This window comes from Nyctereutes procyonoides, unplaced genomic scaffold (genome assembly GCF_905146905.1).
Source record: "Nyctereutes procyonoides isolate TBG_1078 unplaced genomic scaffold, NYPRO_anot_genome, whole genome shotgun sequence".
NCBI lineage: Eukaryota > Metazoa > Chordata > Mammalia > Carnivora > Canidae > Nyctereutes > Nyctereutes procyonoides.
In genome coordinates, this window is record NW_026575052.1 from 57,668,580 (window position 1) to 57,691,697 (window position 23,118).

General features: G+C 53.4%; 1 protein-coding gene across 4 annotated transcripts; it reads left to right on the forward strand.

The window, feature by feature from the left end:
* Window positions 1-773: 773 nt before the first annotated feature.
* GATA3 (GATA binding protein 3) lies at window positions 774-22,621 on the forward strand. 4 transcript variants are annotated; one of them, XM_055331810.1, is made up of 6 exons: window positions 774-806; window positions 2,619-3,312; window positions 5,746-6,282; window positions 11,741-11,886; window positions 16,385-16,510; window positions 20,502-22,621. In XM_055331810.1, the coding sequence occupies exons 2-6, from the start codon at window positions 3,072-3,074 to the stop codon at window positions 20,784-20,786; spliced, it is 1,335 nt and encodes a 444-aa protein (XP_055187785.1). In that variant the 5' UTR covers window positions 774-806; window positions 2,619-3,071; the 3' UTR covers window positions 20,787-22,621. The 4 variants fall into 4 exon arrangements, with proteins under 4 accessions (XP_055187785.1, XP_055187787.1, XP_055187786.1 ...); XM_055331812.1 differs by lacking the exon at window positions 774-806 and adding an exon at window positions 1,823-2,086 and having other exon boundaries at window positions 20,510-20,713; XM_055331811.1 differs by lacking the exon at window positions 774-806 and adding an exon at window positions 1,825-2,086 and having other exon boundaries at window positions 11,744-11,886.
* Window positions 22,622-23,118: the final 497 nt, after the last annotated feature.

Genomic DNA, 23,118 nt, shown 5'->3' on the forward strand with positions numbered 1-23,118 from the left:
CCGTCGCGGGCGGGGCGCTGTGTGTTTCATTTAGGAATCTTCTTCCGTCCGGTATCTTGAAACTCAACGCTGATTTTTTAACAAGCATCAGATTTAAGAAGACGGAGACTCCAAACCCAAGATGGGCAGGACCCGCGTTTCCACCACTCAAATAAATGTCACTAATCTTTCTAAACAAGGATTGTGCATTAAAACGAGGCATCTCTCGCTCGCCCCTACCCCAACACACACACCAACTGAAGGCTGAATATTGATGATTTTACTTGACCTGATGGAACGAATCCTCCAGAACTTACTTTTAGGGACGGTCTCTTCTATTTCGAATTTTTTTTTTTTTGTATTTGTAGAGGAGCAAAGAGGGAATGATGGCTTTCATTCAGATGAGACCCCAAATTCAGCTCTTAGTGCCGTCCGTGGGGGAGCCTGCGGGGAGACCCACACTTTCCTCGCACACAGGGCCCTGGGGTGAGCAGGGGGTGGAACCTGAATCTTCCCCTCCCCGCCTGACCCCTGCTCGCCCCGGCCGCGTTTTCGGGACGGGCGGCTGCAGAAGCCCGGGCGCCGCTAGGGGATGCAGTGGCTCAAAGGACCAGGCGAGGCCGGGGAGGTTGGAGCCCGCGGGGCCGGCCAATCGCGGCCCGGCCGGAGCCTCGCCCGCTGATTGGGCCCCGCGCGGCCCCGCCCCCTCGAGGCCCCGCCCCTCACCGGGGCTTCTGGAGCCGCACCCCCTCCGCCCGGGGCTGCGGGGCCGCGCAGCGCGAGGCCGGGGAAGGTCGCCGCAGTCCTGCCCGCCGGCCGGGACGGGGGTAGGTGGAAGGGGCCGGTCCCTCGGCTGGGGCAAGACCCCGGGGCGCTGGGCGGGGAGGAGGGACAAGTTAGGCCACTGGAAAACAGACCGGAGTTCTTTCTTTGCAACCACTCCCGCCGCTCTTAGGGGGCTCCTTAGCGTCTCCCTCTCTCTCTGTCTCCCTCTCCCTTTCATTTTCTCCCATCACTCCTGCCACTCAAGTGAGAAGCACGCACCGACCCCAAATATCAGGTCTAGACGGGACAGCTGCAACAGCGGGGACCTCCATGCGTGGGGCTCGCGAGCACAAAAGGCTGGGGGGAAACGTTGACGACGACCACCAGGGTCACCGGGACATCCCAGTAAGGGTTACTCCTCTTGCCCCACTCCTCAAGCCTCTTAGGCAATTCTCTCCAGAGGCAAACCTCAAAGGACTTCGGCATTTAAAAAAAAATAATAATACTTTCTGATCCGTGGTATATGCACAGAGCTCCAAAAAAAAAAAAAAAGAAAGAAAGAAAGAAAAAAGAAACAAACAAAAAAAAGCAATCACCTCCCCAAAACCCTGCAATGAATTTAAAAACAAGTTTGGTCATTAAGAGAAAAAAAAAAAAGTCTGAAAAAGAAAGGCCGCCTGTAGAAATGGACTTTATGAATGGGGCAGGCCGGCTTCCCCGGCACGGAATAATCCACCGAGCCGGAATGAATTGGCAGGAGCGGGAGCCACATTTAAAGGGCCAGAGCGCAAATTCCCTCCAGCCCGCCCCCTCCGCCCCAAACCCCGCGGGCCTGGCCCACCCGGGCCGCCGCCCCTGCGCCCCCGGGCCGCCCTCCGCGGCGCCCCCCTTCCGGTCAGTGCAGGGGCGGGAGCTGGGGCGGAGGGGTGCAAGGCAAGGGGGCGGCGGGGGGGGGGGCGGCGAGGTCCTGCCACGGGTTTGGGTTGCAGTTTCCTTGTGCTGGTGATCCTGTCCCCTCCTCGCCAGCGCCAGGCTCCTCCCCCTCGGCGCGGATGACACTAGAACCTCCTTAAGTTCTGTCGCGCCACAGCTGTCTGCGAACACTGAGCTGCCTGGCGCCGTCTTGATACTTTCAGAAAGAATGCATTCCCTGTAAAAAAAAAAAAAATACTGAGAGAGGGAGAAAGAGACAGAGAGAGAGAGAGGAAAAGAGAGAGAGACGGAGAGCGCGCGCGACAGAGCGGGCCACGCAACCTGACCGAGCAGTTTCTGGTCTCCCAGGTCACACTCCTCCTCCTCCTCCTCCTCCTCCTCCTCCTCCTCCTCACTGCTCGCTACCCAGGTTGGTACTGGCAACTTTTATTTTTTTAAGTTTGATTTTTTTTCCCCTTCTTTCTTCTTCTTTTTTTCTTTTTTTCTCTCTCTCTCTCTTTCTTTTTTTTTTTTTAATTTTTTCCCCTCCTTGCCCCCTGTGGGAGGACTTTAACACACTTTAAACCCTGCCGTCCACCTTGGGAGAGTTTCTCGAGGCCTGGAAGGAAGGTCCGGGGATCGCTGTCCCCGCGGAGGGGGTGGGGGAGGGAGGTGGGATGGTGGAGGTGGTGGAGGTGGTGGAGGTGGCGGCGGCGGGGGGCGAGGGAGGGAGCTGTCGGGCCGTTGCCACCGCGCAGCGGGTGCAGGGCCCTGGTCCCCGGGCGGCCGCGTCCCGGTTGGCCTCGCTCGGGAGGAGGCGTGCGCGAGCGCGCGTGTGTGCGCGTGTCCTGGGTGCGCGGGCGCGGGGCCGGGCGGCTCGCGGGGAGGTGGTGCCACTTGATAAACTCAGGTGCTCGAGTACTTAGGAGCTCATCCAGGTCTCCCCCTTCTCTCCTTCGCAGGTGACCCGCGGAGAGCCTCAGCCTCGGAGCCGCTGAGCCAGCCCCGGTGCAGAAGAGCCTCCTCTGCAAAAATTCCAGCCACCTTCGCTCGCCCTCCCCTCTTTTAGAATTTGGTGCCCCCTCCCCTTTATCCTCCCGTGCCTATATATATATATTTTTTTTTTTTTTGGAGTGTGGGGAATTTGCTTTTCCTTCCTCTTCTCCTCTTTGCCAAACTACTGCTCAAATATATATTTTTAAATCCTCCTTTGCTCACCTTTCCTCCCCAGCTCTCCCTTTGCCCCACTGCAAACAGATCACTCGACACCCCCCCCCCGCCCCTCCGACGGCAGGAGCACCTGCAGGGCCTCGGAGCCCCCCGACCCCTCCCCGCCCCGCCCCAGCCCGACCGCCGCCCTCCCTCTCCGCGCGCGGGTTCCGGGCCGGGCGAGAGGCGCGAGCGCAGCCGGGGCCATGGAGGTGACGGCGGACCAGCCGCGCTGGGTGAGCCACCACCACCCCGCGGTCCTCAACGGGCAGCACCCGGACACGCACCACCCGGGCCTCGGCCACTCCTACATGGACCCGGCGCAGTACCCGCTGCCCGAGGAGGTGGATGTACTTTTTAACATCGACGGTCAAGGCAACCACGTCCCTTCGTACTATGGGAACTCGGTGAGGGCCACGGTGCAGAGGTACCCTCCGACCCACCACGGTGAGTGCGCCCCGGGTGCGGGGACCCCCGCCGCGCCCCCGGGAGGCGGGAGCAGGGGGAGCTCGGGGACCGACCGGGGCGGCTGGGGAGACCCAGCGAAAGCCCCCGAGCGCCGTTCCTGCTACAACCTAAAAAGATTGGGGCCCGGAAATGGGCGAGGAAGCAGTCTCGGTCGCCGCGAGAGTGTGTTTTTTAAAAAAGTCGCAGCAGGCGTCTCCCCGCGGCCGGGGCGCCCGGGCCTGGCGCTCACCTGGCGGGCGCCGCGCTGCAGCCCCCGCTCCAGGTGCGGCCGCAGCTCCGGGGGGTCCCGGGCCGCGCGCCGGCCAGACCCGCCCCCGACCTGGTCCCCTCAAAGGGTTCCGCTCCCCCAGGGATCCTGTAGTTGCTTCTGGGGGCGCACAAGGCGGGGCGGGGGTGGGGGAGGAGGGGGTCTCTGTCAGCGTGCCTCAGTTTCTTTTTTTCCCCCTGGCACATTTTTCGGAAAGGCCCGAAAAAATTTTTGATTCACATGCCTTGTGTTTTGGCCTTTCCCCCAGAGCTAGTGCATTCGGTTCCTAGGCAGGTCTGCTGGCCCCTCCGCTCTGAGGGCTGGAATTTTGAACTCTGGTACTTGACAGGGTTTGGTGGAGGGGCTGCTGCCTTAAATGGGACACGTTTGAAGCTAACTAGATTCCCGGCTGCACAGAATTTTCCTGCGTCTTTGCTTTTAGGTTGCCTCATTGCCTGCTCCCGGCAACTCTTGCCTTACTCTGTCCTCCGGCCTACAACAGCCCCAGTAGGCTCCCCAAGAAGATTTAGGATCCACCAGGGTTTCATTTTACATGGGGGGCGATTTCAGCTGTCTTTTCTTTTTCCTTTCCTTTCCTTTTTCTTTTTTTTTTTTCTTTCTCTTTCACCTTGAAAAGTTTAGCCGGGTTCTGAAACATTAAGAAATCCAGCCCTGCGTAGATAGAGGGTTGGGAGGGGTGTGTGTGTGTGTGTTTGTGGATAAAAGCTCTAAGCTTTGCAGCGGGAGTGGGTTCCTAAAGGAGAAATAAAGGCACCCTTCCAGGCGGAGAAAACGTGAGTCGCTCTTGGTCCGGGCGACCGAGGTCTTCCCTGGTCCCCCGACTCGGAGCCTGACTCGGCGCCGATGACGGAGCCCCTCCGGCAGCAGGCGTCGTCCGCCCTGCTGTCACCAGGTTTTAAACAATCGTTTCTGCGGATGGGGCGCTCTTTGCCCTCGTTCTGTGCAGATCAGCAGTTAAGTGGAAATGTGGTAGATGCAGACTTAATATTATTTACTATACTACTTCCTGCATAACATGAATCTTGACCCTTGGCGTTCAGAGAACTCTCCTTCCTCCTCCCCTCCCCTTCCTCTCTCAAGATTTTAGTTTCAGTATTGTTCTTAATGGTTAAATAGAATGTCAAATGCTGAGGCAGGTAGTGGATTAAAAAGATCAATAAGTGTGTGGATTTGCGCCCGCAGTTTGCATTTGCCCCTCTCGGGGTGTATGGACTTGCCGGAGGGATGGCCAGTCCTAAAACTGTACATTTCGCATGCAGGCGTTTTAAATAGGCTCCGTGAATAAGGGAGATCTGTACAGACACGGGACTTTTGTGTCGCAGGGGCTCAGGTGAAAACCCACGCTTGGCACCGGTGGAATCACAACTTTGAGGGCAAGATGGGGTTTACTCTGTTTTTCTTCTCTAGGATCTGGGAGGGTCAGAGAGGCAGGGTCCTGCCTTGGAAAGTTCCTCCAACAGTTTGGGCAGTTAAAATGCCCTTGCAAATCCCATTTCAGGCCTTGCCAGTTATGAGCGAGCGCCCAGGCAGGGTTACTTGAAGGTAACCCCCAAATGCTCCCTCTTTTCCCTTGCAAGCACCCTCCTTCCTGGCGCTGGGCCTCGGGAGCTGGGCCTCTCTCTGGGGTCCGTGTATTTTCCTGGTGTGGAGCAGTTGTGCGGCCAGGCTCACCCCATCAGGCCTCATTATTCACAGCCCAGCCAACTCTTATCGGGGCCGGCTGGGATTAGGTCTGGGATGGGGGCCGCTGGGCCATTGAAGGAAACCGATAAATCAAGTCAGGTTCCAGAGAGGGACCTCAGGGGATGCCATTTAGAAAGTCTATCTGGAGAAACCGAATAAGCCCAGCGGCTCTCCCCACTGCCAGCGGGCACCTCCTGGGTGTCGGGCCCAGGCCCTTGATGCTGCTGGATTGCAGGGGACGGTGGGGTGGGAGGGAGGGGTATACGGGGTGTGCTGGCCAAGGTAGGGGAGGGCCGGCCTGGACTGAGGCGTGGGCCTGTGGCCAGGTGCAGCGAGTGTCAGGGCTGCCCCGGCTGGGAGGCCGGGTGCAAGGGGGAGAGCCGCCGGGGTGTCTGAGGGCCTGGGGAGCTGCTCTCACTGGCATTTCTCTCTCCTGCCTCCCCACCCCCCTCCCCGCGCAGGGAGCCAGGTGTGCCGTCCGCCTCTGCTGCACGGATCCCTGCCCTGGCTGGACGGCAGCAAAGCTCTGGGCAGCCACCACACCGCTTCGCCCTGGAACCTCAGCCCCTTCTCCAAGACGTCCATCCACCACGGCTCCCCGGGGCCCCTCTCCGTCTACCCCCCGGCCTCATCGTCCTCGCTGTCGGCGGGCCACTCCAGCCCGCACCTCTTCACCTTCCCGCCCACCCCGCCGAAGGACGTCTCCCCGGACCCGTCCCTGTCCACCCCGGGCTCGGCCGGCTCGGCCCGGCAGGACGAGAAGGAGTGCATCAAGTACCAGGTGCCGCTGCCCGACAGCATGAAGCTCGAGTCCACGCACTCGCGGGGCAGCATGACCACCCTGGGGGGGGCCGCGTCCTCGGCCCACCACCCCATCACCACGTACCCGCCCTACGTCCCCGAATACAGCTCCGGACTCTTCCCGCCCAGCAGCCTGCTGGGGGGCTCCCCCACCGGCTTCGGATGTAAGTCGAGGCCCAAGGCGAGATCCAGCACAGGTAGGAAACTTCTCTGCCCCCCCTCAACCCCCTGGGGCAGGGGGCCCGGGAGGGGGGTGCCTCTGGCCTCCTCCCACCTCTCCTCCTCAATCCGGGGCAGGGAGGAGGGAGCTGGCTGGTGTTGCAGACCTTTCCTTGCGAGATTTGCTTTCTTCCCTTTCTTCCAGCGGGGTGGGGAGGGGAGGGGGGCAAGAATGAGGTGTGTCCTATCTCACTGCAGTTCTGGGAGCAGAGGGGAAGTGGGATCTAATTTACACCCCCCCCCCCCCACCACCACCGTGAGCTGGGAAGGAAAGAGACAAACAAAAACAAATACCCTGTCCTGCCTGCTTCGGGACCTTTGGGTTCTTCCAGTAACCTTTAGCCAGTTTCCAAGACCAAATGGAAAGCCCAGGGAATAAATCTTTAGTGTTTAATGCTAAAACGAAACCTCCTGGAACCTAAACAAACACAGGTCCCTCCTATGACCCCCCTGGCCTCTGCGGCCGGCCCGTCTGTTCCTCCGGACTCAGCTCAGAGGGGGTCATGCAGGCAACACAGGACAGCGCTGTGCACAGACAGGGATAAATAAAGCGTGTGTCTGTTTTTGTGGAGGGTGGGGCGGTGGTGGGTGGTGGTGCAGGCAGGACCCTGGCAAAAGCAGCAGGCGTATGTATTCTTTGCGTGGAAGAGGGGGACCGTCGCCCTAACTTCTGGGAGAGAGGTAGGGTCTGTCCCCCCAGGGGCGACTGGAATGGAAACAAGCAGTCCAGTGGGCCAGTCACCTGTGGTGACGGCACAGGCAGGGGCAGGACGTCTTAGGACCTATTCCTCGACCCGGAGCCGCAGCCAGAGGAGGGAGGGAGGACTGCACGACGTTCCCCAGGTGTGGGTCTCCGCTTCCTCTGCTCATCCTCCCTCAAAAAAAGCACCCCCTGTCTAAAAGCGCGCTGCATCTTTCTTCCCTGGGTGCACACACTTGCTTTAGAACCAAACACCAAACCCATACGGAATACATGTTGGCTTTCAAAATAAAACAGGTCATCGCCAATCTTCCTCCTAACCAGAGTGGTGGAGAGACCTGGGGATTCTCTCCCATGCGATTCAGCTGTATTTTAAAAGGCGGTTTTTCGAAGATTGTTCTGTCTCCCTGGGTGGGTCCATTTTGGGGGGGGGGATGTGTGTCTGTCCTGGCTCATTCCAACGTGTCACCTCTGCCCTCTACCTATAGAGATCCTACGTACAAAGCAGTGGTGAAAATCACTTGTCTTGGATGGGTGGGCCGAGCCGTCTGGAAACCGGGTTTGCAAAAAACCCGGGTTGAAAAAACTTCCGAGGGAGGGCTCTGGGAGCCCAGTGACCATGAGATCAGTTTGCAGGGTTTTTTTTTTTTTTTTTTTTTCCAGGGTGACATTCACTCCAACTGCCTGGGCAGGACTGTCTCTATTTAGTTGATATGTTTTAGCTAATCCAATTATTTTCAGACTGCTGCACGCGACAGTTGCATTGTTTATCCCGCGCCAGGAACTTTAATAGAGTCCGGATGCGGTTAGGCTGACAGAGAAACTCAGACCTGCGTGTTCAGTACATGAAAGTCGGCAGAGGGAGAGGGAGGTAGGCTAGCTGGTGGAGTCAAAGAGAAAGCGAGGGGAAGGGAGCACAGGCGGAGAGAGCGGTGGCCGCGCCGCCTGGCCGGGGGCTGGGCCCGGGCCTGGGGGGCAGGGTCCCAGGGAAATGGGGTTCAGCTGTCCCTGGGGTGGGGGTGGGGGACCCGGGCCCAGATCAGGCCTGGAGGACTGCTTTGCCAAGAGAGCAAACCGATGCACGTTGAGGTAGCGATGGGAATTTTTGTATTTTTTTTTCTTTGGTTTTTGTATTTTAAAGTTCTCTTTTCTGGCAGCGCAGAGTTTTGGGGGGAAGATCGCGGTGGCCGAGGCCGGAGTGGTGGTTAGTGTGGAGGAGGGGACAGGACGACTTTTTGGTTTCTCTCCCCTCCGGGTGCACACACCTTGGGCTGGTCTTTCCCTTTCTCTCACTCTTTCCTTCAGCCCCTGAGCAGTTGGGGGCGGGGGGTGGGGAGGGAGGAGAGAGGAGCTGCACTCCCCCTGCGCCAGAACCAGAAGCGGCCTACGGACCTCATCTATCGTATTTTTTTTATTATTATTTCTTTATTTTTATTTTTTGGTAGGTGGGGAGCGGAGGGCAGACATTGCCATTTGGCTCTTTACTTCCTCCTTATTCCTTTCTCACAGTCAGAAACCCCAAAGCAGCACACCTGGGCAGCCAAGGAGCTGGGACTTTCGGGAGTGTGGGAGTGGGGAGGAGGGTTTCTAGACCCTTCTGGGTGGAGACGGTGGAAATGGCACAGTTCTTCAGGGAGTTCTCTGGGGTTTAGGGGTTTAGTGGTTGCTGCCTTTTTTTTTTTTTTTTTTTGAACTCTGTGCAAATGCACTTGCCGAAGGTGGAGGCAGGAGGAGAGAGGGCTGTCGTCGCGTTTTGGAGAAACGGTTGAGGCGGTGGTTAGGGCACCTAGTGCCTCTCTGAGGCCGCCGCCGGGCTGCCGGTGCCCGGGTCCCTCTGCAAACAAAAGAGAAAAGTCTTTTAGCCAAGGGCCCTTCCGTGGCTGACCTGGGCCTCCTGGGACGTGGGCACCTCGGCCCACCTTCCCCTCCGCAGCCTCCGGCCCTGCTCCTCCCCTGCCCCTTCCAGCCGGGCCCCAGGATTTCAGCTGGAGGCCCAGGGGGGTGCTTGAACGTGGCTGTCGGGTGTCGGGAGGCCCCGCGGCTCGGTGGCTCTCCTGTCACCTAAGACAGAGGTGCCTGTGTGAGCCGCTCCCGCGGGCAGAGAACGGGGACGCGGAGAGGGGGCAGGAGGCAGCCAGGGCCTCCGTTAGGGAAATGGGTGGCTTGCTGAAGTCACAGACTAGAGGCAACAATGAGAAAAGGGGGGAAAAATCAGCAAAAGCCAGCCGAGGCAATCGCGCAAACTTGCGGAGTGAATCAAGATAGAAAATTGCTCTAGTGTGCAGAGCCTCGCGGGAGAGGCAAGCGTGGCGTGTTCTGAAGGTCCCTCTGAAAAGGAAGCTGTCATCCTCCCTGCTGCCTGACAAAGGAAAGGAAATCAGTCTCATCACGTCAGGGCCAGGAGATCCCCCAGCCCCGGGTGCCCAGGAGCAGGCTGGCAGCCCCACGCCAAGCCAGCTTTGGCGGGGACCGGCCGGGGATCCACCCCACCGGAGCTGCAGCAGCCAGCCGGGGGAGGCGGGAGCCAGCCCAGCAGGAGAGGGACGCAGTGACCAGGGACCCCAGAGGCCCCCCCGCCTCGGCGGATGGGGAGGAGGCCTGGAGCCCCGGTGTCGCTGCCCCCCCCAGAAGGGGCTGCCCCGGGGCCTGCTTGGGGCACTGGGGCTGCAGGACCTGCTAGCCCCCTGGCTGGGCTGCAGCAGCCCCCTCCTTGCCCCCTCGCCCTTGCCTCTTCCTGTGGGCCCAGGCCACAGGCTTCTGACCCCCCAGTGGAGGGGGCCTGGATATAACTGAGTCCCCAGCCTTTTTTGAGGACTGTTAGATACTGTTGGGTACCTGGACATATGCTCCTGGCTCGGCTCGGTTTGTGAATAATGCCAGTGGCTCGTGGGAGGCTCTCTGTAGACCCTGGGTTGAACAGCTTTTTGGAATTTGGGGGGAAAAATATATATCATTTCTCTTAACTCCTTACATACTTTTTTTTTTTAAAAAAAGAGGAAAGTAGACAAAAACTACCCAGCACTATTATGAACTCCAGTGTCCAGCAAAGCCCTCCATTTCTGAAAGTCTTTTTCTTCCCCAGAACCTGTCCCTGGAGAAAAGAACAGGCTTACAGGTGTGAACCCCCCCTCGTCCTTCATTCTTGGTCAAGGGGTTTCCCAAGGCCAGACGGGTCCTGGGGCCCCCAAGCCAGAGGGCATCATCCAGATTCCCAGGCAGCCTGCCCGTTCCCTTCCTCCGCCCGCCCTGTCTTCCTGGTACTTTGGAATTAGCCCATGAATCTCAGAAAATGCAATAACCCTTAGGGGCTCATCTCTGCCCCCTGCCACCCTCCCAGACCTCTCTCCTGGCACCCCCCAGGGAAAGTGAAACCCTCTCCTGACTCCTCCTCTTGGGAGACCAGCTCCACTGAAGCCCCTGGCTCTCCCAGGGTCGCCTGTGGGTGGGGGAGCAGGGGCGGGGTGTGGGGTGAGCCCCTCCCAGTCTTTCTGTGTTGGCGGAGACGCTGGTACATGCCCGCCAGGACGGTGAGCCCCCCCCCCAGAGGTGGGCAGGTTCTCCCACAGAAGTTGGAAAGAAATCAGTGAGCAAACTCCCCCCACCGTGGTCCTAAAATGGTATTTTGAGCGATTCTCTCCAGGAGCTTTCCCTCCGGAGATGGGTCTGGGTCACTCTCCCGCCCCTGGAGTGAACCGGCCTGGCCGGTTTTTTTGTTTATTTTGTTTGTTTGTTTTTTTGGAAAAAGAGCAACTGCAGGAAGGCCTTGGTTAATGAGCTGACCCAGAGGCCGCCCCCCCTCCTTTCTTTAATTGGCCTTTTCTCCTGATCTGCTCCTCATGCTGCTCCTTCCAAACGTGCCCTCCTTCTCCTTTTCACCCGCCAACATCTCCAGGGGGTTCCCTCCAGCACCTCCTGGCCTGCTCCAGCTGGGGTCCTCCTTCGCCTTCTGCGTAGTCACCATGGGGCTGGCACATCATAGAAAACCTTGTTCTTTTCTAAGAGAGGAAAAAGGTGGTGGGGGTGGGGAGGGGAATGAGTGGACCCCACCGGGTCTTGTCTATTATTTGCCAGCCGGGGACACCTCCAGTTGTATTGGAAGTAAAATCTAAAGCCTCAGGTCCTGAAAATCAATCAGCCAATTGATGAATCTATTCATCTATTTATTATCTGTTTATCTATCTAGCCATCGATTCATCTTTCCTTTCCTCCCGGTCCTAATCTTCAGGATCCCATCGATCCCTATAGACAGACCCCAGGATGATAATGGGGCCCCTTTTGTTTTCCTTCGAGGGAGGAGGCTGAGGAGGATGTCTTGCCGGGTCATGGTCCCGTCTGGACTTAGGATTTTCTCAGGGAATTATTTCAGGTTGCAATTTGCCTTCCTCCTTGGCTGCGCAGGATCTTCCCCATCGAGTTAGGCAGGCCCAGAGCAAAGTTCTGGTGCTGGTTATTCATGAGCCACTTCTTGGGGCGGGAGCTGAACGTGTAAGGCAATGGTTAAGCCATGACAGGGCCAGACGGTGACTCTTCCCCACCTGGGAGCCACCTTAAGGGAAGTGGGGGCTGCGGCTGCAGCAGTGGTGGTGGTGGTGGTGGCAGCGGTGGTGCTGGAAGTTCCCCAAAGGAGGGAGCAGAGAGGGGGGAAGAAAAAAGTTCCCAATGTTACTTTCATTCCCTCCTTCTGCGGGCTGTTGGTTTTCCTTCCATAAGTGACTTATGTGTGATCTTGTTTCCAGAAGGCAGGGAGTGCGTGAACTGCGGGGCCACCTCAACCCCGCTGTGGCGACGGGACGGTACCGGGCACTACCTGTGCAACGCCTGTGGGCTCTATCACAAAATGAATGGACAGAACCGACCCCTTATCAAGCCAAAGCGAAGGCTGGTGAGTTCGAGGAACACTGATCCAACACTGACCATTGAGTGTTTTTAATTTCCTCTCCTCAGGAAGGAGAGCTTTCTGCAGGAAATTGGCAGGACAGCTCAAAATCATGTCAGCTTGCTTGGGATGATCCCCCCCCCCCCCGCCTTTTTTCTTTTCTCAAATTAGATAGACAGCAAAGAAAGTTCTCTCTCCTTCTCCCTCTCCTCTTTCTTTTTTCCCCTTTGCCATTTCCTAAGTCGCTCGCCCCATTTCTAAGCATGCTGGCTTTTTGGTTAGCAAATCTCTGATGTATCTGCAAATAGAAGGAGAGCTGGACTAGGACCAGGGCAACGAGTTCAGATTCGTGGGTGTGATCACTGTGCCACGGACGGAGAAGTGTTGGGTGCAGATGGAACGGGCCGGGCACCTTCCAGGACAGGTCCCTAAGTGGCAGGTCCCCGAGGAAGTGAGCACACTTTGTGCCACGGAGGGGTCTCGTGTGCCCAGGCTGTATGACTGATGGGGCCAATTAGCTGAATCCCACAGACAGCAGCCACTGGATCTGGCTGAGGTTTTCTTCTTTCCTGGTCTTCAGGGTTGAGGGCTTTCTGCAGCTCATGACTTTGGGGGGTGGGGTGTGGGGGAAACCGTGTGATTCCTGCCTTGCCTCTTGGTCTCCTGTAACATTTGGTCGTATTTTCCCTTTGAACTACTGCTTGGGAGGGTGATGGTTTGTAATCCCCTCCTTCCTTTTTTCTTTAAACTTCTCTCAAGCCACAGGAGTACTCTGAACTATTTAGAAGGGGAACTAGCGGGAGAAGTTCATTTGTGAACTTGTTTTAGGTACCTCGGGCTCGGATTGAGTAGCAAGTGTATGTAGCAGACAAATAAAAGCAGGCTTGGCAAATGATAACCCTAACCACAGTCAAGAGATCAAAATGCTTTTTGTGGTGATGACATTCACCAAGTAGAGAGGGGAGGAGGTGAATTTTCTCATGCAGATTAATGGATAAAGCAGCATCCATCAAATTCTAAGTGTGTGTGTGTTGTGTGTGGGAGAAACAAATCCTCTGTGTTCTTTTTAAAGAATTATTTGTCATCTCCATCAGATTTTAGCGCAACTCAACACCTTTCACATCCTTTTCAGAAGAAGGAAAAACTTTCTAGGGATAGAAATGCCCACGTGACTTTAATTTTTTTGGCAATCCTCTCCCTCTCCCGGCTTTATTCCTTCTGATCTTTGCACCCTTCTCAGCAGTTCTCAACCTCCCCCCACTCAGTCTCCATGCACTTGGGTATTTTTTTTTTTTCCCTTCTCTCATGTGCAAAGCTAACTTCCTAGGAAAAAGCTGCCGGATATCTGAGCACTGGAGATAACTCATAAACAACAACCCAGCTTCCCCAACCTAAACATCAAGATGTTTGAACGTATCAGAACAAGACGTGTTTGAAAAAAAAAAATGGCTGGAGGTGTTAGCACAGAATGAATATGATCACACCACAAAAGAATGCTCTGAATCACTCAAAACCTGGCCTTAGTAAAAAAAAAAAAAAAAAAAAAAAAAAAGAAAGAAAGAAAAAGAAAAAGAAAAAGAAAGAAAAGAAAAAGGAGAGGGAAAGAAACAAAACTAACAACAAAAACTTAATTCTTAAAATAAGTCATGATACCATCCTGATAATTGGACTTTTTTTTTTTTAAGGTAAAAAAGAATAAGAACAAAGAGGGCATAAAGTCTGAGAGTATGGGCTGGTTGATGAGCAAGAGTGCATTTGACATTTTCTTGGGGTTTCTTCTGTCTGGGCTGATTGTTGCATAGGAGGGCTCTACTTGCATTTTATATAAGTTTGTCTTTATTCTCCTTTCATAAGAAATCTCTAGAACTCTGAGTAATAATTGCTTTTAATTCTGGTGCTCATTGGCTGTCACATTTTAAGCTGTCTTTTCTTTCTTACTCATCCGTTCTGAGTGGTTTTATGTTTTTAGTTCCATGGAATTCATATGCTCCAGAGACCGACTCAGAGCACAGTCAGGATATCATGTATATATTTTTTAGCCCTTAGATGCGTTTGACTTCTGAGTTACCTAGAACTTTCTTTTTCTTCCCTCTATATTTCCTGCTCCTTCGGGCCAGCTCCACCTCCCCACTTTGCTCCCTTGGCTGTGCACGTTTGCAGATTCACCGAAGACCACCGGGCCCAGAATGTGGCTAGCTCTTCCGAAAGATGCATATCTAACACTGAATAAACTCATGCAGGAAATAGAAGAAATGACTGGAGAGAAGAGCCATAAAATAGAATTTTTTTTTTCCGAGTGTTGCCAGGGTTTCCGTATGTCTGATGGCTAGCTGAGGAGAGCCTGCTTTATTAATGTACTTTGTCTCCTGCTAGAGAACCAAACAGTGTGGCTTTTAGAGGTTCTGTATAAATTCGCATCAAGTCTGGGGACCGGAGATGTATGCTGAGGCCGCTTTACGTATTTATGTTACTGTCAATATTACTGGGAGGGACTGTACCAGGAACCTCATTGCTTGGGGCTCGGATTTTAGCCGCTGGCATTCTGGGCTCGTAGTACACATTAGAAGTTGCTGAGCTGGGAAATCTGGTGCCTTGAGTAGATATTCATCGACTGCATCTGAGTATCTGTTCTAAAGAAAAAAAGTACAGGAAGAGAAAATGATCACATGATAACATCGTTGTCAGAATCATTAAGGCCTGATTTTACGTAGCAATTTCTTCCCTAGAGGATATGAGTGACAGGTAGGTCAGATGCAGCTCAGTGAGGTTCTTGAAGGCAGGTGGGCGCAAACGTGCGGTGCCAGAGGCGGCGGTGCCTCCGCGATTGTGGTGAATTGTTTCCAGAAGGGACGGCCAGAAAGTTAGAGCTTTCTCAATCATGACAGAGAAGAGCTGTTTTGACTTCTAGGTGTTTTTTTTTTTTCCCCAGAATGCAGAAAATAATCATGGGGTGTGTGGGGGGGAAGCCATAGCTCTGCTATTTAAGCTTGTAGGAAAGAGAAGCATATCTGTGGGACGGTTTAGTGGTTTGAAGGGAACAGAAGCAGTCTGCCTAATTCGGAATAACTACCAGGTTTTTCCCATATCTGGCAGCTTTGGGTGTTTGGCCTAACTTTTTGCTTGATGAAATATTGATGGAAAAAAAAGAAAAAAGAAAAAGCACAGCACGATCCCTATAGTTTTATCTCGGGCTCTTTCATAAACATGCCAGAATTTTCTAGATCACATATAGCCGATCTCTCTCTCTCTCTCTCTCTCTCTCGACTTTGGTAAGATATTTGAGTCCAGAGCAGGGGCCTACTTTCTCAGTTAAAATTGCCTTTTTATGTTGGGGGAGGGGGTGACGGATTGACAGGGGTATACGTTAAAAGGGACCCAACTTCATTTTCTGTAGAAAGTGTTTGAGTTTAAATTTTTTTTTTTTTAAAGTGTGGACATAGGGACTCGTACCCTCATAAATTTAAGTGTGTCAAAAAGCGAAAGAAAAAAAATCTCCCTCTTAAAGGAAATGAAGGCAGTGACACAATCCGATAATTAAAATTCAAGCTGAGTCTGACATCTGACCTGCAACTCTTGTGCTCTCTGTGAACAGCAAATAGGAAATACCTAATTTCACGAAGGTGAAATGAGATGAGAGCAGGACGGGGTGGGTGGGTTCCTGTTGATTAGCAGAATTCTTCATTCTTTTCAGTTTGTCTCATGAACTGAAAGCCACCTAGAGAGAATGAGGGTGGCGGTCACCAGGAGTGACCGAGCCTGGAAGGGACGGGCCGTGCAACCGTAGGGCCGCTGCACGTTTGCTGGAGTCTTGCTCACGAGGCATGTCCTGCCTGGTGATTCCTGGATGGCACGTCCTGGGGGTGCACGGCCCCCCACCTCTGACACAGGCACGCGTGCTCTCGGACCATGCTGGCCCTCTCTTCTCTTTCTGATCCAGCATTTCTTTATTTGGGAGCTGTCAAGCGCTCCCCGTGTTTGGGCTTGCTCTTCCTCCGCTGTCAGTGTGTCGTGATGGCCGGTAGCCTCCTTGAGGATTGAGCTGGGCAGTTGCCCTTGAAAGAGGCCTCCTGTGAGTCTGGTGGACCAGAGGTACTGGGAGCCGAGTCCCTAAAGAACGTGGTTAATTCAGGGTCGCTACCCATACACATTACACATCTGGCGAACTTTGCTGGGTGAGGCTCGGGCAGGGGGGTCATTAGCTCGGGGAGGTGGCGCTGGCTCTCTGAACTATCCCTTGCTGCCCATAGGACGGCAGGCTGAATTCTGAACCCCTTGACGACAGTCTGACAAGCTCCTATGCCAGTGGATTGGCTGAATTTTTCTTCTTGAGGCAGCTTTTGGGGATCTTTATTACTTTCATGTGGGCCACTTGCTAGTTTTGATTTCAATGATAATTTTTTCTTTTTTCCTTTTCCTTTTTTTTTTTTTTTTTAAAGTGTGTCCCCGTAGTTCTGAAAACACATTTAACATTTGCTTTGATTTTACCCTCTCTCCCCACTCCCAGTCGGCAGCAAGAAGGGCAGGGACGTCCTGTGCGAACTGTCAAACCACCACTACTACCCTCTGGAGAAGAAATGCCAACGGAGACCCCGTCTGTAATGCCTGTGGGCTGTACTACAAGCTGCATAATGTAAGTGTCCTGGGCCCAGGCCCGGCTCCTTTCTTGGGGATGCCCGGGAGACGGTGTCTCCTGCTCCAGGTCCCCTTCTCCATTCGATCGCCCTCCTTTGGGCCAAGTGCTCTGTACCCCATGGCTGTGCTGAGCCCGGAGAGTGTAGGGCAAGGAGGGACCCCATGGCCCCAGGTCCGTGTGGAAAACACCACGATGCCACCATCCAGTGGCCTGAGGTGGGCCTGGCCTGGGCTCTCCTGTCTTCCCTTTGGAAAACCATTCTATTTCAATGTTTCCTTGCAGTGGAAACTTTTTGCAAAAGAGGAAAAGAGAGCAAGCAAGGGAGTGGAGGGGAAAGGTGTATAGAATTGGGTGGAATGGTGTGCGGGGCCCACGGAGTGCTGGGACAGGATGGCTCTGTCACTGGGGGGCAGGCAGGAGGCTCGCTTAGGCCGTGTTATGAATTTTAAATGGACTCTCTGTGTACAAGACGTGAAACGAAATGTCTGGCCGATTTCATCAGACGTCTTGGTCCTCCCCAGCAGAGAAGGGACGACAGCAGCCGAGTGGGGTTGTCCATACCAGGGAAAAGAAACTCTTGTCTCCTCTTCTCTATCATCTTTTCGCAGAATGAGAATTCCCAGCCAGGATTTAGCTGTGTCGTTTCCAATCTTTTACTTGGGGGTCCTCCCATTTTGTAATATCTTTATATTAAAAAAAAATCAGGGTTTTTTGTTTTCCTGAAATAACTCTGGCTGACAGGCCATGACCTCCTGAGGCCTGCAGTTTAATTAATTCCAACGAAGAAAAAAATTGCCATTTCTCTTTCTCCTAAAGTTTCCTTGCCAATCTGACTCTGGCAAAGTCTGGGGCTGAATGGGGAAGAGGCAGGGCTTTTTGCTCAGGGCCATTCTGGCAGCGAGCTCATCTTACCCAGGCATACCTGGGAATCAAGAGGAAGCTTTCCTGCTTAGATTTTTTTTTTTTTTTTTTGAGGCGCAGGAGCATTTCTCAGGGTGATCCTACCACCCTCTTCTCTCTTTACCTTTTGGGAATACATTGCTGCCATGTCCAGGGACCCCCGTGACACTCACGGCCCTGCCTCCGGGGTCATCCCCTCCTGACACATCCCCTCCTGGTCCCTAACAGAACTGGTCTTACCAGTCACCGTCTCTGGGACCCTCGGATGGACGGCAGCCTCCACCTGTTTGTCAGCAGTGCAACCCGAGTTCTGTTTTCACTTTGGAGAGTTGACTCCCTCGTCGCTGTGCAGACAGATTTGTGATCAAAATCTGGAAGATTTGGGGCATCCGAGTTTTACGGGCTACCTGGCCATTGCCACAGCCTCACCTGATTGTTTTTGGCTGTAATTTCTGGTTTTCAAAGAACTTTCGGGTTGCTTGATTACATTCGAGCCTCAGATCGCCCCATGATGCCGACAGGACAGAAGTTGATTTCCGTTTTACTTGAAGAGGTTATGACTCAGACAATCGAGTGTCTTGTGCAAACCAACTTGGCCAGTGGAGCAGAAGAGCCGAGACTGGCCTGAGAGCGGCCCAGGCCTTCCGGGGAGGTTGGGGGTGTGAGGACTGCTAGGGACCAGTGGAAAGTAAACCCGTTCTCCCTTCAGGATGTACCCGGGTTCAATTCGAAGTAATGAATTGGCCGCATATAGATCTTTCTTTCCTCTGCGCATAGGAGTGCGGGGGAAACGAACCAGCCCTCAATTTCAGGGGCTCCTTAGCCATGACAACATAGGGTCTTGGTTGTGTCCCATCTAAAAAAAAAAGAAAGAGGGAAAGTTCTAGAGGATATACCAATTTTTCTCAAGTCTTCACTGCTCTTTCTCTCTCCCACCCCATCCTTAATGGGCTCCCGACTTCGTGGCTGGCGGGGAACCTTGCTCCCCAACAACTGGTCTTTCCACCTTCCCTGCTTTAGCGAGGCTTCGCAGAAGGAGGCGACTTCTGTGTGCTTGGCGACAGGAGCTTATAACCTGCGAACGGTCTCGTGGCGTCGTGTGTGTTATGCCCACCGGGGTACCCGTGTGCCCACGCTGGGAGTTAGTTCCTTCCTCCTTATCTAGGTGTTTCGATAACTACCTATCGCAGGATCAGTGTATCTAGGTGGTGTTGAGACTAGTTATCTGGGGTTGTGCTGCTATCTGTGTAACTAGATATTATATTTAGATATCTGGCTGTGTATATCTAGATATCCGCGTAAAGAGCTGTGTGTCTAGACATTATCTTGGGGGGAGATTTGATGTGACAGTAGATTCCTATCACCTCTGCAGGCTGCATCTTTATCTTGATTGTCACTTTGAAGGAGGAACCCTGAGATGTTCTTTTGGCAGTGACCTTTTAGCTCTTCTGCTTTCCTGGCACCAGGGGGACCTGGGTCTCAGCTCTGGCATGGGGTTCGGTACCCCTCTTTGGGGCGGCCTCTCTCAGCTCCACCCTGGGAAGCTGTGGTCTGCTGCTCCCAGAAATGCTGTTGGCAGCCTTTTGCTCTTGGCCGTTGGATTCTATCTTCCTCCTTTTTTTTCTTTTAAAAGATTTTATTTATTTATTCATGAGAGACACAGAGAGAGGGGCAGAGACACAGGCAGAAGGAGAAGCAGGCTCCAAACAGGGAGCCCGATGCAGGACTTGATCCCAGGACCCCGGGATCAAGACCTGAGCCGAAGGCAGATGCTCAGCCACAGAGCCTCCCTGGCGCCCCTCTGTCTTCCTCCTTAACTCTCCTGTTCTAGCTTGTGGAACAGACTGGTAGGTCCTGGAGACTGGAGAGCCTCTTCTCTTCCTCCACCCCCGAGGACCCAGGTGGAAGAGGATGCTTTTCCCTAAGGAGTCAGAATGACTGGGAGGGACCCTGACCTTCCCTCCTCCAGATGTCTTGCCTGACGCATGGCCAGATGTTGTGTGGTTTGCCGTACGGGGCAGATGTGTGCCGTTGAGGTGACTCGGATTCTGACTCGTTGTGGGGAGTGAGCTCTGCTTGCCTTGTCAAGGCCCCTCTCTTGATCCTACCTCCGCCCCTCTGCCCCCAGCCCGTGTATCTTAGAGGCTTCTCCAAAAGAGGGAGGTGGTGTGCTGTCTCGGATGCTGAAGACTAGTTGATTATGTTCAGAGGAGGCCCTTGCTTGCCTTCCTGGAGCTCACTCCTGCTCTGAAATTTTCCGGACGAGGGTGCTTTTGGGCCTGCACGGTTCAACGCGCCCCACGGTGCTTAGCAAGTTGGTGGGGATGGGTCGCTTGGCCGCTTCTCTAGGTAGAAGTGCAGAGTCAGAACTAGGCCTTTTGTTGGTTGGGGCTGCTGTGATGGGGGCAAGAGACACCTCATTCAAACATGACCCCAGAAATTCCACGGGAGGATTTCTACAGTGCCCCTAATTGTGCGAAGCCCAGGCAGGAGGGAGGCCTCCGGACGTTACTTTGGAGAGGGGTGCAGCCCTCGTCCCTCCAGACACAGGGGCTGGAACCCCTCAGCTTGGTCACCTTGGCAATGTGTGGATTTCCCATGAAGAGACAAAATGTTATTTCCCTTAGAGATTCCTTTTTGCCTCCCTTTCCATGAGCTGTTGTTCTAAGGAGGTTCTAAGGAAGTAACACGAGTCGTTATATTTTAGCTCCCAGAGAAACACAGTCGTGCAGGGTGGGTCTCTAGAATAGGGTCCTTGGGGACGCAGGGTTTCCCGAGACACATTTTCCCTGAAGTGATTGATGTTGCTGAGCATCAATGACACCCTGTGCCTGGACCAGCTCACCTGGGATCTCTCGGTGCCTGACACCGAGAGAGGCTGACAGTCGGAACCCCGCCTCAGGCCGAGTCTGTAGGACCCCGGGTCCCCTGCAAGGAGACAGGGAAGGGTGGGAGGAAGGGCCCCCCTCCCCAGAAGCAGATCCCTGGTGCGGGGCGGTCAGAGGCACCGTGGTGAGGTGTGAAAGCCTGTGCCCTTTCAGAGCCAGCCAAAAAGTAAAAAAAAAAAAAAAAATTGATCTTTGTTTAGATCAACAGACCCCTGACCATGAAGAAGGAAGGCATCCAGACCAGAAACCGAAAAATGTCTAGCAAATCCAAAAAGTGCAAAAAGGTGCATGACACGCTGGAGGACTTCCCCAAGAGCAGCTCGTTCAACCCTGCCGCCCTCTCCAGACACATGTCCTCCCTCGGCCACATTTCCCCTTTCAGCCACTCCAGCCACATGCTGACCACTCCAACGCCGATGCACCCCCCATCCAGCCTCTCCTTCGGACCTCACCATCCTTCCAGTATGGTCACCGCCATGGGTTAGAGCCCCTGCTCGATGCTTCTAGGCCTCCCGGCGAGAGTCCCTCCAGCCCTTTCTACGTGCATTTTTGCAGGAGCAGTATCATGAAGCCGAAAACCGATGGATCTATGTTTTTGAAGGCAGAAAAGCAAAATGACGTTTGCCACTTTTGCAGAGGAGCTCACTGTGGTGTCTGCGTTCTCGATCACTGAATAATCTGGATCCCATTTGTGAATAAGCCATTCAGACTCTCATTCCCTATTTATCAGGGTCTCTCTAGTGCTGTGAAAAAAAAAAACCAACACCCCAACAAAACACAAAAAACAAACCATGGCGAACTTTGCATATAACTTATATTGTAAGAAATACTGTACATTTGAAGAAGACGTTATCGCATCTGGGTAGCCATAAGAAAGGCATCAAGGACGCCAAGGATTTTAAGGAATACGGGGCAGATAACGAACGGAAATTAAGAAGAAACTAGGTCTGCTATTCAAACGGACAAACCGCCAGTGTTGATTCCTTTCACTGGTCACAGTTGTTCGATGCATTAAAAGGAAAAAAAAAAAAAAGAAAAAAAAAAGAAAAAAGTCGTAGGCAAATCATTCGTTCCAAGTGGTGGGCCGCTGTCTAGGAAGGTCTCTCCGTCCTGGGCAGCCAGTGTGGCCACTCGCACGTTGCCATCCGGGGGTTCAGGGAGCCCCCGTCCAGGCCCTACCCGCTTTGTGAACAAGTCCCTGTAATTGTTGTCTGTATGTATAATTCAAAAGCACCAAAATAAGAAAAGATGTAGATTTATTTCATCATATTATACAGACTGAATTGTTGTATAAATTTATTTACTGCTAGTGTTAAGAACTACTTTTTTTGTTTTAATATTTTCCTTCTTTCTCCATTTTTTTTTTTTTTTTGGTTGAATAAACTAAGTAAGGTGGCTGTGCTCCGGAGGGCTTCTTTTCCATTTTGTTTTTTGATGATATTTATTAACTAGCTTCTAAGGGTACAGCAGCATCTGTCCCCTCCCTCACTCCTTCCGCAGCCTGCGCTGTCAGGGTAGCAATGTATGAGCTACCGACGTGCATGCCCGCGACCTCGGCCGGACAGACCGGGTCCCGAGAGCAGCCTGGCTGATTGTTAGGTCTTGCTGTGTTCTGTGTTTAGTGATCACTGCCTCTCCCATACAGTCTGTTGGAATAATAATATAAAAATAAAGTTAAAGCATTTTAAAAAACAACCAAATAACATCGTATCAAAGTGGTTGGTGGCCAAGCTCTTCTAGAATCTGGTAGCTCTAGCTAATGGGAAAGCAAACCCCAAACCTGTTCAGTTATTCGCTAGGAGGTAATGCAAACATTGATTGCTTTGGGAAGCCGGGCATCTTTGGAGCTCTCACTCTGCTGCAGCCCAGAGGCTTTTTCTCTGCCACCCCCTTCCAGGGTGGGCGGCTGGGGGACCTTTTGCATCCCCCCCCCCCCCCAGTGAGCCGCAGCCCCTCCTGCTGGCAGCAGGAGCAAGAGGGAGGATTTCCTCGCGGAGACTGGCGGGTGGATGCAGCTGACCGACCCCGCGGGTCTCTGCAAGATGTGAAGGAGCTGGGCTGGTGCTTGAGTTCATCTCTGTTTTACTTTTCTACTGTCGAATTGAATAACACCGCAGTGGAGGCTTTCTTGGCATGTTTGCGACACACGAAATAACCGTTTTTTGTAACTTAAACGCTGTATAGTTTCCTTTGACTCTGTTGACAGAATGTGTAACTATGGCACACATTTGAAAAATCTCTGTTAAATCGCCTCTCTGCTTTCTTAGCAAATATTTTAAACCTAAAGCTAAATGTTGAAATAAAGGAGTTAGAGACTTAACTGAGATGCACACGGAGATCTTACTGGCTGCTAATTAATGACCTGCGCTGGGAATGTTGTTTTCAGCCCCTTCCAAAGCTCCGAAGGTCGGACTGTTGCCGTATTCGGTTCGGGAGATTTTTCTGGTGTGGTTCCAGTGTCTCAGGATCCGCCACCACTTTTCTTCGGGAACAGATTTGAGACCGTGCTCTTTCACCTTAAGAACAGGGAGTTCAAATTCTTGACATTCTTGGGGGGGGGGGTTGCACACGTACAAAAATCCTAAACTCAGTACTCTGAGCTACATTGTGTTTTAGGTACTGTGGGCGACACTGGCACCTCTGGTCCCCCCCCTCCCCATCCTCCTCCTCCTCCTCCTCCTCCTCCTCCTCCTCCTCCTCCAGGGAAGTGTCATTTTATCATTCTGGCCGTTGATTTGGCTCAGTAAGATATTTCTAGAAGATGGTGCAAAAGATCTACACTACACATGATAACAATGATTCTGTTTCTTCGTTAGG